The 16,637-nt window shown below is 37.4% G+C and overlaps 1 protein-coding gene across 1 annotated transcript; it reads left to right on the top strand.

Annotated features, from left to right (window-relative positions):
- Positions 1–1,472: 1,472 nt before the first annotated feature.
- LOC143594616 (squamosa promoter-binding-like protein 7) lies at positions 1,473–13,784 on the top strand. The gene is made up of 10 exons (XM_077073882.1): positions 1,473–1,867; positions 3,077–3,225; positions 9,232–9,431; positions 10,095–10,169; positions 10,262–10,369; positions 10,467–10,584; positions 11,397–11,532; positions 11,604–11,754; positions 12,208–12,696; positions 13,431–13,784. The coding sequence occupies exons 1-10, from the start codon at positions 1,473–1,475 to the stop codon at positions 13,677–13,679; spliced, it is 2,070 nt and encodes a 689-aa protein (XP_076929997.1). The 3' UTR covers positions 13,680–13,784.
- The last annotated feature ends 2,853 nt before the right edge of the window (positions 13,785–16,637 follow it).

Below are 16,637 nucleotides of genomic sequence, written 5' to 3'. Positions count from 1 at the left end.
GATTTTGATGGTTGGTAAAGGCTACACACTTCGTACAACAAAGGTAGTGTCTCCAAATTTTCAAGGCAAACAAGACAGCACCAAGTTCGAGATCGTGCATCGTGTAACTTTTCTCGTGAACCTTGAGTTGACATGGGGCGTAAGCAATGGTCGTGTCTCGTTGCATGGGGCACAACCGAGACCTCGGATAGAGGCGTCGCAAACTACTATGAAATTGTTGTTTCATTCGGTAAGGGCAATAATCGGAACATTGCAAAGCATGTCATTTAGGGCGCGTTCGTTTCACGGACTTTTTTTAAAAGATTTGGAATTGGAATTGGAATAGGAATTGGAATTGGAATGGAATGGAATGTTTGAGAATCCCTATCATGTGTTTGGTTGGTTAATATGTATTGGAATTGGAATCTTCTTGATTCTCGGGTTTTTTTTAGAACGAGGGCAAAGGCGGAAACGTTTTAGTTTTTTAACATTTTTCGTTTTTGATTTATATTTTGAGTTATGATTTTTTTATTAATTTTTTGAAATTTTTTTGGAGGGGTTTTTTATTTATATAAGAAATTCTTTATTTTCTATAACAATCATTTAAAATAGGTGGGATTTTAAAATCCCATGGAATGTGGGATTGATGGGATTTAGTTTCCATTTCCATTCTTTCATTTAATGAAACGAACATATCAATTCATGGGATTTAAAATCTCATTCCTTAGAATTCCTTCAAAATTCTTGAAACGAACAGGACCTTAGGGTTTGAAACGCTTTTTCTTTCACGTACCCAACCCAACCCAATTTTTATTATAAAATTAATTGTTCTCTCTTTCACATACCTAACCCAACCAAACCTAAACTTTTTACACTTATTATCAACTCAACCTTCACTATTCTTTATTAAATAAATATAATTTATGATTGTTGTTTTTTTATTTAAAGAAGTTTGAAATATAAAAAATAATAGTTTATTTCAACAATAAATAAAATATTTAATTTTAAAAAGTAAGTTTTATTCAAAAATCTTAGAAACCAATTGAAACATGCTAAATGACATACAAGATAAATCATTAAATTAATATTAATTTTATATTAAAAAATACATTTTTTAATAACTCTGTTTTTAATAAAAATTTTACCAGTGTGTTCATAAAAAAACGCCGGACACAATTGTATTTTTAGATTTTTATATAACCTTAATTATTAGAAAAATTAAGATTATAATTAAAATTAATTATTATGTAAAAAAGAAGGAAAAGAAATTAACAAAAACTTAACAGGTGACAGAAACCAAGATTGCAAACTAGGTTACTCTACAAGGTTAAACCTAAGTTTGTAGTGGGTGACTTTTGTTTTGATCTGAGCGTAGCTGTTGCTTTCATCCTCCTCCTCCAACCTCAGCCAAATTGAAATCAACAACCCCAGCCACCATTTCATTATTACATACAACAAACCAAATGCATAATCCTCCTCCTCCTCCGTCAGCCATGGACGACGAAGAATCCATCTGGGACTGGAGTCAATTTGTGGATTTCAACATCGACGATCATATTATTATCCCATCATTCCAAGACCAACACGATCCCTTACCCACTCCTAATCCTGAACCTCGGGTTCGGAAACGCGATCCGAGAACCGTCTGCCCTAATTTCCTGGCCGGCCGGATCCCCTGCGCCTGCCCGGAGCTCGAGGAGGAAGAGTCGGGGAAGAAGAATAAGAAGAAGAAATTGGCCACTTCCAGATGCCAGGTTCCGGATTGCCAGACGGATATCAGTGAGCTCAAAGGCTATCATAAACGGCATAGGGTGTGTCTCCGGTGTGCGTATGCGCCTACTGTCCTGCTTGATGGCCACGCTAAGAGATACTGCCAGCAGTGCGGCAAGTAAGTACTTGTTATTCTTATTATCACAATTTTACATTTAATATCATCTAATTACTACCAAAAACACTTAATAATGTAATTCCAAAACTTGAATAGCAAAACGTTCAATGTAAAGTGCCAAAAAGTTCAAGTAGTAGAGGTTTAACTGATGGTCGTTCTCGATCCGTCATCAATACCAATAGAGGTCGTCAACTTCGAGAAGCTAGGGTCTAGGAACTAGAAGCACATAAGTTGGGAAAATGGGCCTGGTCGTGAGGGACAACTTAATGTCACGGAGTTATCCCTCAGACTCCGTGTGGCGCCCGAAGGCCAGCCAATCAGTCCGCTCATGATCAGGGTCTGCTGGTTTCGTCCTGCCTTGGACTCATCAGGCGAGCGGCAACAGCTCACAACCAGTGATGCGTTCGTCATGCAAGCACGACTAGGCATGTACACCTTCCTTCCCTGAGGCCGTGCCCAATGAAGTCCGGGACGAGCCAACAAACCCAAGTGTTACAACACAAATCAAGCATCTCGATCTTCAAATATGTGGTCCGTGACATTAATCTTTGTAGTACAGTAAGCAATTGTGAGCCAGAATAAACATTATACGTTTTGTAATAGGGATGCAGAGTGTGGATTCATACAATCTTAATCATGATGTATGTAACATTTTCATAAACATTAGATCAAAATCAAACGATAAAGACTTATTTATTTGTGAGAAAACCAGAAAAATTTTGTCAAGTCTCTCAGGTAATCAGAAGCAGTCTTTGTTCATCCAAACATTTAAAACTGATTATTTGGACTTCAAGTTGAACAGTAAACATAGGCTAATGTTTTTAAGAGGTTAGATGCAGAAGAACCGAAGGATACAGACAAATAAACTAAGCTACACAGATAAAGATGGATGCATTAAAATCATATTAGGAAAGACACAGAACCTTTTACGTCGTCATGCTTTATTAGAGAATAAAAATGCATAACCTTGTTAACTTTTTAGAATCACAAAGGACTGGTGACAGTTTCTTTTACTTCTATATAAACTGAAGTCAGACACAAAGAACAAGAGAAACTGGAGGCATTTTTATGGTGGTATAACAAACTGGACCACATAAACAAAAATAAGTGTTCATTATGTTATAAAAACTGAATATTAGTTCAAATTTGTTGCAAGTGTAAGAAAGTAAATATATTAAATTGTATGCTGACCAAGTGAGGATGTTGTAGGTTTCATATGCTGTCAGATTTTGATGAAGGTAAACGTAGTTGCAGAAGAAAATTAGAGCGGCATAATAACAGGCGTAGAAGAAAGTCCACAGACTCTAAGGCACCTGAACTTCATTTAACAGCAGATTATGATGATGAAACTGGAAAAGGTGACAGCATTTATATTTCTTTTATTTTTGGTTATAAGATGGTATCCCTTCTCACCGTCCACCAATTGAGAAGATATAATCATTAATGAAGAAGGAATTTGGAATTTTTAATGAGGAAATTAATATCCATTCTCAGAAGGTGTTTTCATTTGCAGTTTGGTAGAAAGTCCCAACAATCGGTGTTTGGTGTTTGGATGAACATATGATAAAATAAAAAATACAACTTGCGTAAAGATAAACTTGGTAAATGATTGTATATTGATTGTATGTTCAATTGAGATACAATATGGTCCTATATATAGATCTATACAAGACATCATTAGGGCCGGCTATTAGTGTCTAGGGATTGGCCCATGTTATACAAGTGATATCGATCAATACTCCCCCTCAAGCTAAGGCCGGGGACCAATTCTTAGCTTGGACTTCAAAAAGAGAAAACGTTCTGATGGTAGTGGCTTTGTGAAAATGTCAGCAATCTGATCATGTGTGGAAATAAACTGAACAAATAACTTCCTTTGAGCAACCTTCTCTCGAACAAAATGAAAGTCTACTTCCACATGCTTTGTTCTGGCATGGAAGACTGGATTGGCAGATAGGTATGTGGCTCCTAGATTATCACACCATAGGATTGGAGCAATCTGCATTGGGACACGTAGTTCTCTCAACAATGTTTCAAGCCAAGTTAATTCAGCAACCGTGTCAGCCAAGGCCTTGTATTCAGATTCCGTGGATGACCGAGATACAGTTTTTTGTTTTCTAGCTGACCATGAGATTAGATTTGACCCAAGATATATTGCATATCCCCCCGTGGATCGACGGTCATCCGGACACCCAGCCCAGTCGGCATCAGAAAATGCAGTTAAATTTTGAGCGTCTGTATAGGCATGTAGAACAGGAGAAGATCTGCTAGAGAGTAAAAGACCATGATCTGCTGTCCCTTGTAGATAGCGTAAGATACGTTTAACAGCGGACCAATGATTTTCAGTGGGGGAATGCATGAACTGACAAACTTTGTTAACCGCAAAGGTGATGTCAGGTCGTGATAGGGTGACATACTGTAATGCCCCAACCATTTGTCTATACTTAACAGGATCATCAAACGGAGAACTGTCACCAAGATGAAGAGAAGCATTGGTGGTGCAAGGTGACGGCACCGGTTTGGATTGTGGTAATTTTGCACGTTCCAACAATTCAGTAATGTATTTCCTTTGAGAAAGGATGATATCAGACCCTGATCGGACCACTTCAATGCCCAAAAAATAAGATAGAGGACCCATATCTTGTATAGCAAATGATTGACTAAGACGGTGCACAATGTGATCAATGGCCTGGGTGTTATTGCCTGTCAAAATAATGTCATCAACATATACCAGCATATATAGTATCGTCCCATTTTGTGAATATATAAATAAAGACGGATCGGTTTTAGATCCCTTGAAACCGAGAGCAATCAAGGCAGAAGAGAGACGTTCGAACCATGCTCGAGGTGCCTGTTTGAGACCATACAAGGATTTATGTAATAGACACACGTGATTCGGTTTACCGGGGTCGATGAATCCTTGTGGTTGTTTCAGATAGACTGTTTCTTTTAGATCCCCATGTAAAAATGCATTTTGAACATCAAGTTGTCGGAGAGTCCACCGGTTTGTAACGGCTAAGGAAAGAACAACTCTGATGGTGGTGGGTTTCACCACTGGGCTAAAGGTTTCAGTGTAGTCAATGCCAGCTTGCTGATGGAAACCTTTTGCAACTAGACGCGCCTTGTATCGCTTAACTGCCCCATGTTGATCGCGTTTTACTTTATAAACCCATTTGCAATCAACCACATTAGTGTTTGGAACACGGGGAACCAAAGACCATGTACCATTATGGAGAAGTGCGGAGTATTCATCCGCCATAGCCTTACGCCAGTGAGCCTCTTTATTGGCAACGGCAAAGGAGGTGGGTTCGATGTTAGGTGGACTAGTGGAGGTATGGTATGAGGTGGGATTAAAGAATTTGTTTTGTTTGGGGTTAGGTCTTAGGTTAGCTGGTCGTTGGCGAGGTGGAGTGGGTGGAGTAGGTACGGTGGGAGTGGCAGAAGGATATGTGGTGCTGGTCTGTTGTGATGATTGTGGTTGTTGAGATGGGGTAGAGTAACGGTCGAAGGCAGAGATTGGAGTGGTTTGTGGGGCTGTACGACGAGAATAGGTATTAGTGGGCTGAGTAGTGGTGGTTTGGTCTGGTTGTGAGGATGTATCATTGGTTGTGTGAGAGGTTGGAATTTGGGCTGAAGGTGATGGTATGGTATGGGCCGGTTCTGGTGAGATAGTGGTGGCAGATTCGGGTGGGTCGGTGTGGACTGGTTCTGGTGGAATGGTGCGTGCCGGTTGTGAAGTGGTATGGTCTGCTGGTGTATCAGTTGGCATAGGAAAGGGACCGGTTGGATAAGAGGAAACATAGGGATTGATAGGTGTAGGGGGTGACTGGTCGGTAGAATTAAGTAGAAAAGGGAAGGTGTTTTCATGGAACCGAACATGACGGGCAATGTAAATGCGTTCGGAGACGGGGTCAAAACAACGATAACCATGATGAGAAGTGTTATATCCAAGGAAAACACACGGTGAAGAGCGGAAATCCATTTTATGTGGATTATAAGGACGAAGATATGGAAAGCATTGGCAGCCAAAGACACGAAGGAAGGAGAAATCAGGTGGGTGTTTGAACAAGTGCTCGAAAGGAGATATTGTGGAGTTTGTGCGAGAAGGCATGCGATTTATCAAGTAGGCGGCTGTTTCAAAGGCAAAATGCCAAAAACGTTGAGGGACGGAGGCCTGTGACATTAATGTTAGACCGGTTTCAACAACGTGCCGGTGACGTCGCTCAACAATACCGTTCTGTTCGCTAGTATGGGGACAAGAGAGACGATGAGTAATGCCTATTGTGGCAAAGAAAGAAGAGAGATTTCGGAATTCTCCTCCCCAATCAGACTGTACAGTTTTAAGTTTAGTAGAAAATTGTCGTTCAGCCATAGTCACAAATTGTTTAAAAACTGCAAAGACATCAGATTTGCGTTTCAAGGGAAACAACCACATGAATTTGGAGAAATGATCAACACATAATAGAAAATAATTGTGGCCATCAAAGGAAGGTACAGGGGCTGGCCCCCAAACATCACAAAATACTAAATCCAAAACACACGTACTTTTATAATCAGAAGATAATAAATGTAGTTTGGAAGATTTTCCAACTGAACATGGATTACAATGAAAATCAAAAGTCTTAGCAGAAACAGGTAAATGATATTTAGAAAGCATTGTCTTGAATAATTGAGAATGTGGATGTCCCAATCGTTGATGCCAGGTGGTTGTTGAAGCACGAGTTGTGGAAAAAGCAACTTTTGGAATTGGCTGGTTTATTGGAAGTTTAAGAGAGTAGAGTCCACCGTCACTTGGACCCGTGAGGAGGGTAATGTGTGTAGACTTGTCCTTCACAGAAAAAAAAGTAGCATGAAATTCAAAATAGACATGATTATCTTCACAGAATTTTTGTACAGAAAGAAGGTTTTTCTTGAGGGCGGGAACATGAAGAATGTTGTTCAGGTAAAAGGTTTTGTTAGGAGAGGAAAATTTTTTTGAACCAATATGTAGAATAGGGAGGGCCGTACCGTTACCAACTTGTAGGTTATCATCACCAAAGTAAGGCTCAACGGAGTCAAACCCTGACATATCTAATGCTCCATGGCCATTGGAACCTGTGTCTGGAAGCCAGTTGGTGTAAGCTTGTGAGCGATGGTCTGCATAGTTAGCAGACGGTTGTCGTGACCGGATGGTAGATGGGTCTCTATTTGGGCATTGAGATGGGACATGTCCTATCCCGCACCTGTTACAAGTTCCATACACAGTATTTTGATTAGATGCCCAACTAAACTGACCTGAGTTTCGAGTTCCCTGGCTGCGATTGTAGTTGTTGATGTTTCGACCACCACGGCCACCACGGGTACCACGGCCGCGTGAGTAATGTGACTGTCCAGCCCTGTTTGTATAAAAGGCTTGAGGTGTGGAGGTTTGTGAGGAACCCGGGGCTGGTTGAAGTTGAAAACCGAGACGGGCAACCATCTGCTGAATGGCCTGAACAGTGTCAGGAGGAGCCGAGGCAGAACTTGCTGCAGTGGCAGCCGTGAAGGCTTGTACAGGGGCAACTTCAGAGGTTGGTTTCCTGATTAGAAACTCATGGTCAGCAAGGAGACTGGGAAGCTCAGAGAACACAGCCCGAAAGTCTCTGGCCAGGAGGCCTTGTTTGACTCCATTATACTCTTCACGAAGACCTGCAACAACTAACATAACAACATCTTTGTCAGGCATTGGATGTCCAATATTCGCAAGGGCATTTGCGTATTCTTGTGCCCGAGCGAGATATGCAGCAGAGGTTTCATCCCCTTTCATTTGAATTTTCAGTAGCTGCGTTTTCAGTGTGAATTCTCTTGAAGAAGTATGGGGGGCATAAGCACGTTCTAGAGTAAGCCACACATCACGGGAAGTATCACCTTGAACATGCTGAAAAGAAGCTTCTGAGATGGTTGAGGTGAGTATCATGAGGACGTGGGCATCATTAGATAACCAAGCTGTGTGGTTGGGATTAGGGATGGGAACAACAGCAGCAACATCCTTGTCTGATGTTCCCTGTGATGATGAAATTGTGGATGGAGGGCAGGGAATACTCCCATCAATATAACCGAAGAGTCCATTGGTAACAAGAAACGGCTTGATCATAGCCTTCCAATGTCCATAGTTTGTAGGAGACAAAGTGAAGGCAAACTTGTGAGAGTTGTGTGAGGTTTTCTCGGTAGTAGAGAAGGCTGCGAGGAGGGCCATTGTGTAGCCGAAAAGAAGGGATCAAGGCTTGGAAAAAGAAGAAATTGGCGGCTGATGAACAGTGACGATGAACAGTGTCGATGAACAGTGACGATGAACAGTGTCACGGCTAGGGTTAGGTTGCAGGCAATTGTAATTGCTGGAAGGTGGCGGCTGATTAGGGTTAGGCTCTGATACCAAGATAAACTTGGTAAATGATTGTATATTGATTGTATGTTCAATTGAGATACAATATGGTCCTATATATAGATCTATACAAGACATCATTAGGGCCGGCTATTAGTGTCTAGGGATTGGCCCATGTTATACAAGTGATATCGATCAATACGTAACATTAAAATCGACATATTTTTTATTTAAGGGCATGAAAGGAGCGTCAAACAATTTGTGTACATTGAATACTTGAACATAAGTTGCAAACAAATAATTTAATAGCGTGGCCATATAACGCCAACTATAGAAGTCTCAGTTACATTGTAGTTGAACAATATTGTATGGAAATATTGGTGATGATAAGCTACAAACACAAACAATAGGTAGACCAAAAAAGAGCATCGAATATGAAGCAAAATATAAGAAATAATAGATATTATGTGTGTTTTATTTGCGTGTTACATTGCTTCATATTATGAAGGACATTTGGTGATGATACTCGTACAAGAATGTAAAGTTGCTTAACATGTGGCTTAAGTCGGGGAAAAAAATAGATACAGCACATAATAAATTGGCTATTTCGATGATTTTTTTTAAACATATCATGCTTTAGATCATTTAAGAGTAAACTAAAATCACATATATATCTCTAGTTTTACACCAACTACAACAAAATTGTGTATCGCATTATAAATGCAATTGCCTATTTACCCTTCTTTTAACTAATTTATGAGATTGTTACTCTCATTTCACAAAACTTCTCTCCTTTTTTCATAGAAAGGTTCTTTTTTGGTCATTTTATTTATCAATTTCTTAACTAATTCCAACTTCAACAAAAAAAGCACATCCAAACACTTTTTCCACAGTCTGTTTTATTACAACTGATTATGCAATATAACATAATCTCTTTTAAAACACACATCCGAACACCTTATTCCATGCAGTTTTTTTAAACACTGAGCATTAAGTGGGATTTTACCTTTTCACTTTTATGGTGTAGGTGGGAAATCCACAAGTAGTGAAACTGCTGCAGGTGAGAAATCATCATTAGCAGGTGGAGGCCATAATTCCAATTCCATTATTGCCCAAAACATTCAGAGTGATAGCATTCCGTCTGGTGAAACTCAAACTGATGAAGATAAAGAAAAAACCACTCATTCTCCATCTTATGGTGATGACAAGACTGATTTCTCCTCTATGGTAGGTTCATATTATCCTTTTATAGTAAAAAAAATGTTTAAATAGAATGATTCAAGAGGTTTATGCATGAAAAATACACTATGGACAACTTTTGACTCATTTGACTTAATTTCTTTTGAGCTATATTTTTCAAAAATAAATGGGGTTGAAAATGCCACCTGTGTGCATAGGTCTGTTTTGGGCTCAAACGGAACCAAAACCAGAAATTTGGTTTTGGCTTTTTGATAACAGCTTGGTTTCGCCTTTTTTTTACCTTTCACAATGGATTTGGTTCAGGCATTTTTTTTGGTTTTGCTATTTGGGCATGAATGTTTTCGGCCGAAAAAAAAAGGTGGCCTTAAATAATGAATTTGGATATGAAACTTTTGGGCCTATATTTTTTTGTTAGTTAATGATTAATTGGGTATTATACATTTGGCCTAAAATTTTTGGGCTAAACCGTTTGTTAATTTCTTATAAAATTACTTAGCATTCGGTTTTGGTACATGCAAAATCGGAACCAACCCGGAAATTCAGTTTTAGAAAAAACATAAAACCAAACCGTCGGTTTTGGTTAATTTGGTTATGTTATTTATTTCTCCTGTATTTATTTTTGTACCTCTTATTTATATAAAATTCTCCACTCGCGTATTATGTATATTGATGATATACATTTTGTTGTAGTGCACAACGGGTCGGATCTCATTTAAGCTTTATGATTGGAACCCAGCAGATTTCCCGCGTAGACTCCGACATCAAGTACTATAACAAATACAATTTACTAGAATTTTGAATCAAATACTTGTATTTATATACCATGTGAGGTGTGATATAAATTTATGGTTTCACAGATATTTCAATGGTTGTCCAGCATGCCTGTGGAGTTGGAAGGGTATATTCGTCCTGGATGCACAATCTTGACTATTTTTATTGCAATGCCAAGGTTTATGTGGTTGAAGGTGATGTCTCTATATTTTATGATATACTTTTATATATATTGTTTAGCATTCAACTTTTATTTTTTGATTATTTAACTTATGGTAATTCCTTGAACAGATAAATGAAGATCCGATTGTATGTATTCTTGACCTCCTTGCATCACCAAGATGCTTGCTTTCTGGACGTGACACGTTTTTTGTTAGTCTAAACGAGTCCATCTATGGTGTCATGAAAGGTTTGTTGAATTTAATTTTTGTTTAAACAACAGAAAAAGTAAAAACTTGGCCTGTACGAACTGAACAAACACAAACGGAGCATGTTCATTCACTTGGTCATGTTCGCTCATTAAGAATATGAGCATGTCCGTTCGTTAATAGTATAAACGAACTGAGTGAACGCGGACGGAGCTTGTTTGCTCGTTTAAATTTAACTGAAAAAAAAATCGAACATGAGCAATTAAACGAGTGTCATTTTCTTGTTTGTGTTCACTCGTTAAGAAAATGTAATGTGCGTTTGTTAATAGTATAAACAGATGGTTCACTATCGTAAACTAAAGGACGTCACTGAACATAAATAAATGAACATAACTGAGCTAAAACAAACTAAATATAAATGTGAAAACAATGTGTTGGGCCTAAAAATTTATTGAAACTACACTACATTAGGGCCTAAAATAGTAAATGCATGTATTAACGAACTTTAGCAAACAAACTTAAACTAACAAACACAAAATGCAAGACACAAATGCAAGCGAACAAACACAAACAAACGAACTTAACTAACAAACACAAATGAAAGCAAACGAATAAACGCAAATGAGTGCGACATGTGTTCATATCTGTTCGTTTAACTAAATTAACAATTTTTTTTGTTCGTATTCGTTCGTTTATGAAAAATGAACTTCCCACCAAGCGGTTTACTGAACTTTCGGTTCGTTTACACATCTCTCATCAACAAAAGAGGGTTCATAGGTTCATACCTCTTAACTAGTTTTTATTTTGGAAATATTTTATATGTGATTGCAACTTCATGTGTTGTGGGATGCAGGTGGAAGGTCCGTGATAAAGATTGAAGCGGTGGATAAATCCCCGAGGCTTCGTTATGTTCAACCTACATGTTTTGAAGCAGGCAAACCCATAGAGTTTGTAGCATGTGGAAGTAATTTACTTCAGCCTAGACTAAGGTATTCTTTTTAAAACATTATACTATTATCTATAATCCATATGGGATAATAATTATATATAACAAATACAGGTTTTTAGTATCCTTTGCTGGCAAATATATGACAAATGATGCACGCGTGTCACCATTATGCAACACCTCTACAACAAACTTGGATAATCAGTTATTGAATATATCTGTCTCTCATTCTGAGTTAAATGTTTTTGGCCCCGGTTTTATAGAGGTTTGCTTCAGCTTTTAATCTTTTATCTATTTTGTGTAGTGTTTGGATCAAACACAAATCAAAATTAACATGCAAACTATGCGAAGTGATGAAAAAGCCCACGCGGTGGCAAAATCAATAGGGTGATTATGCTACAACAAAATACAAGTAGACTAACAATAATTACGCTGCTTGTAAAGTGTAGCATAAGTATTATTACTCTCTTGTGTTTTGTTGTAGACTAATTTTTCTACAACAATATGAAGTAGAGTAATAATAATTACGCTACTTGAAACTGCAGCGTAATTGTTATTACTTGTATTATGTTGTAGCTTAGCTACTCTATTCAGAGTAATTACGATTTGTAACTGCGTGTTTTTTCCTCTTCACTTCGCACAGTTTGCGCGTTAAATCCTATTTGTACGCAATCCTGACCCTTTTGTGTGTGTGTGTATATATATATATATGTTGCAGGTGGAGAATGAATCAGGCCTGTCTAATTTCATCCCTATTCTCATAGCAGACAAAGAAATATGTTCTGAGATTAAAATAATGCAAACAAAATATTATTCAACTTTTCATGACTCCCAATCTGTTTCTTGTGAGGATTCTGTTAACAAGTTTTCTGAAGTGCTTGTGGATATCGCATGGTTGCTCAAACGACCAGTTGTAGAAGATGTGGAATGTGCTGCTGACATGTCATCACAGCTTCAAAGATTCAAATTTTTACTCAATTTTCTGATTGAATATGAGTCCACCATAGTTTTGAAGAGAGTATTAGACTCGGTGAAGATGAGAGTTATTAAAAATGATGATATGGTTGAAATGGATAGAATGCTTCAGGGGACTGTAAATCATGCTAATGAAGTTCTGAATCAGAGATCGGAAAAATCTGTAAACATTGGGTTGGAGTCGAGAGATGTTTTGGTAAATGATGATGATGAAATCTCTACCGCTGATCAGGTACTGAAACTGTTTTTTATATATTAGCACCCAGGAAGCTATGAAACTGGAACCTGTATTGAAACCGATCCGATCCATGGTGTTGAAATCCTGTTGTAATTCTAACTGGTCAAAACCCGGTTTTTGAAATGGTAAAACATGATATTTTTCATTTTTCAACCCAGTTTCAACAAAAAAAACTTTTTGACTTTTGTTGACCTTAACTGGTTCCAACTGGTCAAAACCGACCTAAACTGGTCAAAGCCTGGTTTTAAACTAGTCAAACTCAATCCTTTGACTTTTTCAATTTGGTTTCAGCAAAAAACGGGTGTTTTGCCCCAACCTGAACCTGTTCCAACCAATCAAAACGACCTGAGCTGGTCAAAATCCGGTTTCAAACTTGGAACAGGTTCCAACATAAACCGGTTTTGACTTTTGTTGGTGGAACTGTGCTCAGAACCTGGTTTGTGCATCTTGTGAAAATAGTTAGGTTTTGGATATCGTATCTAACCTGTGATAATTTGTAAATGTGTCATGCTTGGGTTGACCCGTCAACCCACTCAATCAAATACCTGTTTAACCCTTTTATTACAACCCTCCAACCTGTTTAGCAGGTTTACATCTTGATTACAACCTGTCAACCACTTGACTCGTTTAGATTAACAGGTTAACGGGCCGTGTTCAAGTCACATGATTTTAAGTGTGATCCCTTTATTACCTTCGAATCGGCTTAACACATGTTTCAAAATTCACAGGTTCCTGAACAGATTGGACTCCTAAATGCTGACTATATTATGAGTGTGACACCCTACAAAGAACAACCAAAGAAACCGTCAAGCCGCATATTTAACTATAAAAGCAACAAATTGTTTACGCTCCGACCTCTTATTCTTGCAGTTGCTTTGGTTACTGTGTGTTTTGGTATTTGTGCAGTTGTTTTCCACCCTCACAAGGCTGCTAAAATTGCCATAACTATTCACAGGTGTTTATTTGATGACAACTAGTCTTTTGTTTATAGATCTTTGACTCGTACATGGGTAAGTTTGTGAACTAGCTGTTGTATGTTAGATTAACCATAGAATCGAGTAAGTGGGATAATATTTGGCTTGTATGTTTTTTTTGTCAAAAAATGATTGTTTGTTGCTGGTTTGAGACGATCATTGGATACTCCTCAGGTGAGCGAAATGCATTCGGTTGTAATCCTGAAAGGGGAAGATGTTGCAAGATGGGTTTGGTAACTGGTCAAAATATGTAACTTTTTGTATAGGAAAATAGGTTGTATTGGGTGGTGTACAATAATTCTTATTCTTTTTACATTTTTATAAGGAGTTTTTGAGTAAGATTTACAATAGTATAATATGACATTTTGCATAAAATTTTGGTGGGTTTTATTCACTAGCAATTTAATTTTGAACTTTTGACATTACTAGTTGTAGTTGGTGAATACTTGCACTTGACACAACATGGCTATTTGGCAGAAAAAAGAAAGACTTGGTTTAGAAAGCTCCTTAAAATATAATGAGTTAGTTATTCATTAAAATTTTATGCAATTGTGTTAAACTATGTAAATAAAATGTTTGTTATACATATATGAAGATGCAAATTCCCATCATTGATTGGAGTTGATGGTCCACGGGTATCGGGTGGAGTGACTCCTCTGGTATGGATACGTCTTATTGGGTGTGTTGCTGACATTTCGTCTTTAGCGAGCCGTGTGTGACGAGAAAAAATGCCCAAGTCACATCGGGGCTAGTTAGTAATCCTGAAAAGGAGACTTGCGTGTGGATATAGTTTATTCAACATTGTATGCATGAACATGCTACCTTGTGGAAACTTCATGGATATGGTACAACGTGTGGTGCCAAAGGCTTAGTAACTCTCCTTATTCTACTGAAAATCTTAAGAGCTTTGACTTGTAGAAACACAAATAGGATCATATTTGTCAAAATGTGATAGAACGTTTTTTTTTCCTTTAATCAAGCACGTAAGGAATCTTGGATATAAAAAAATTTATTTGAATCTAATCACTTGCATAGTTGCATCTAACTGTACTTCATGAAAAATGAAGTTTGACTACTTGGCTTTTCAAAGAGTTACCACACTACTCAGCATCACCAATTCAGAAGCAAGATATATCTAGCTGGTGCATCATTAAACTGTAAGGCGGATCGAATTTCGTCTTGTGTAATGACAATCTCTCAATTATCCAGACAGACGATCCTTAAGAATAATATGATGCGTCGGTTTAATCAATACTCAACATAATTGACAAATGATGGGGTTGACAAATAGTATGATCAGGATTGAAATGCAAGGTTACCATCTAGAGAAAAGGAAACTATGTGTACTTTGCAAGGTGATACTCACATGTGGGTGTGACAAGGATGATGGTGGTAAAAAGAAATATGATAAGTGATGAAGTGATAGGATAATTAATGGAGTGAACTTTATTAAGTGATTATTGCATAGATAATCCTTTACCATTGAATGTGACGTGATGAGCCAATTAATTAATGATACTTTCCCAAGTGATCATCATAAAAACCATTTATTAATGTCTTTTGGATGTGACAAATGCAAGAAAAGTTTCCATGACCTCTCGCTTAGTGTAATATGTTCACAGAAGTCAGAATTTGCGCGCGCACACAAACGTAGCATATTACATGTTAATTTATTGGGAATATCTCATAGAATAGTAATCAAGTTTCAAAAGTGTTCCAATTAGGTCACTCATGCAATTTTTCCTCAAATCGGGTCGCTAAATCTTCAAATCGAGTCTTGCGTATTTTTTTGTGCGTCAAGAAAGAAATGGAGGATAAGATGTGGGGGCCGGAATTTGTAATATATGTATTTAAATTAAAAAAATTTTAAAAAACGTTAATTATATTAAAAATTAAAAATAAAATCCACATCACCACTCAACGTTAACATCAATAAAAAGATAAAAAGATTTCCTTTGTGAAAAAAAAGGCTAAAAAACATGTTAAAACCTTTAATTTAATAAAATTTGAAAGCTGAGTGACTTAATTGAAACACTTTTTAAAATTGAATGACCTAATTGAAACATTTTTAAAATTTGATTACTATTATATGAAATTGTCCCTTTATTTATATATAAAGATAAAGATAGTTGTTGACGTCATTGATGTTGATATATACATTCTTGCAAGAAAACCGATAGAGATATTAATAGCAAGTAATCTTGTTTGGGACAATTGTCAGTCCTAAGTGATGTTTAGGGGTATCGAGTTATTGATCCCAAAAGAACCTGTTTGAATGATAAACTCATTTTAAGGAAAATGAAGAGAACGATGTTTGCTTTAAGTATGTAAAAGGATATTGTCGCACCCCGTCAAAGCAGAAGCGTAGGCGCGTGACGTCATGTATATCGTAAGCATGCGATTATCGCCAACATATATGTATTAGCTAGGATACCAATAGTTTTTAAAAACGTTTACAAACCATCATGTTTCAAGCAAAATTAGTTGAAGACAAAAAGGAGATTTCTCGTATATGACCCCAAACATTGATAGTGTTATACAAGCAAAATTCCTCCAAAAAGGTATCCTAATTATGCATTGAGGTCCCATCTTCGTTATTCCTTATGAGCAGTGTTAATTTCCTTAAAAACATATGTTTAAAAAGTCAAAACAATAGTTGGTAAGTTAACAAGTTTTGAGCCTCGATATGAAATCACGTTATTCATGAAACTTTGTATCAGTTCACAAATAAGTATACGATAATCTGTTTAAACAAATACGATGATCCTCCGTAGATTAGCTAAACCTACGAATTAATATGACGAACCCTGAGCCTATAACCAAACCACGACTTACATCCTTTTACCCTGCTAACTCTCACAGATGGAATATACACACCTTGTTTCGATGCAATATCGGAGGTTAGCACTACTAACCTAGCGTGGGGGGAATGCCAACGCCAATAGTACTATTTGTATATTC

Source organism: Bidens hawaiensis, unplaced genomic scaffold (genome assembly GCF_021521415.1).
Source record: "Bidens hawaiensis isolate Kalapana, Puna unplaced genomic scaffold, B.hawaiensis_p1.1 tig00001692_1, whole genome shotgun sequence".
Lineage (NCBI taxonomy): Eukaryota > Viridiplantae > Streptophyta > Magnoliopsida > Asterales > Asteraceae > Bidens > Bidens hawaiensis.
This window is presented reverse-complemented; position numbering and strand designations above follow the sequence as displayed.

Bases quoted from the DNA above. Each gene is read 5' to 3' on its own strand.
- LOC143594616 (XM_077073882.1), top strand. From the start codon at position 1,473: ATGGACGACGAAGAATCCATCTGGGACTGGAGTCAATTTGTGGATTTC. The intron at 10,170-10,261 runs GTACTATAACAA...ATGGTTTCACAG, and splicing joins CGCGTAGACTCCGACATCAA to ATATTTCAATGGTTGTCCAG. The intron at 11,533-11,603 runs GTATTCTTTTTA...TAACAAATACAG, and splicing joins TTACTTCAGCCTAGACTAAG to GTTTTTAGTATCCTTTGCTG.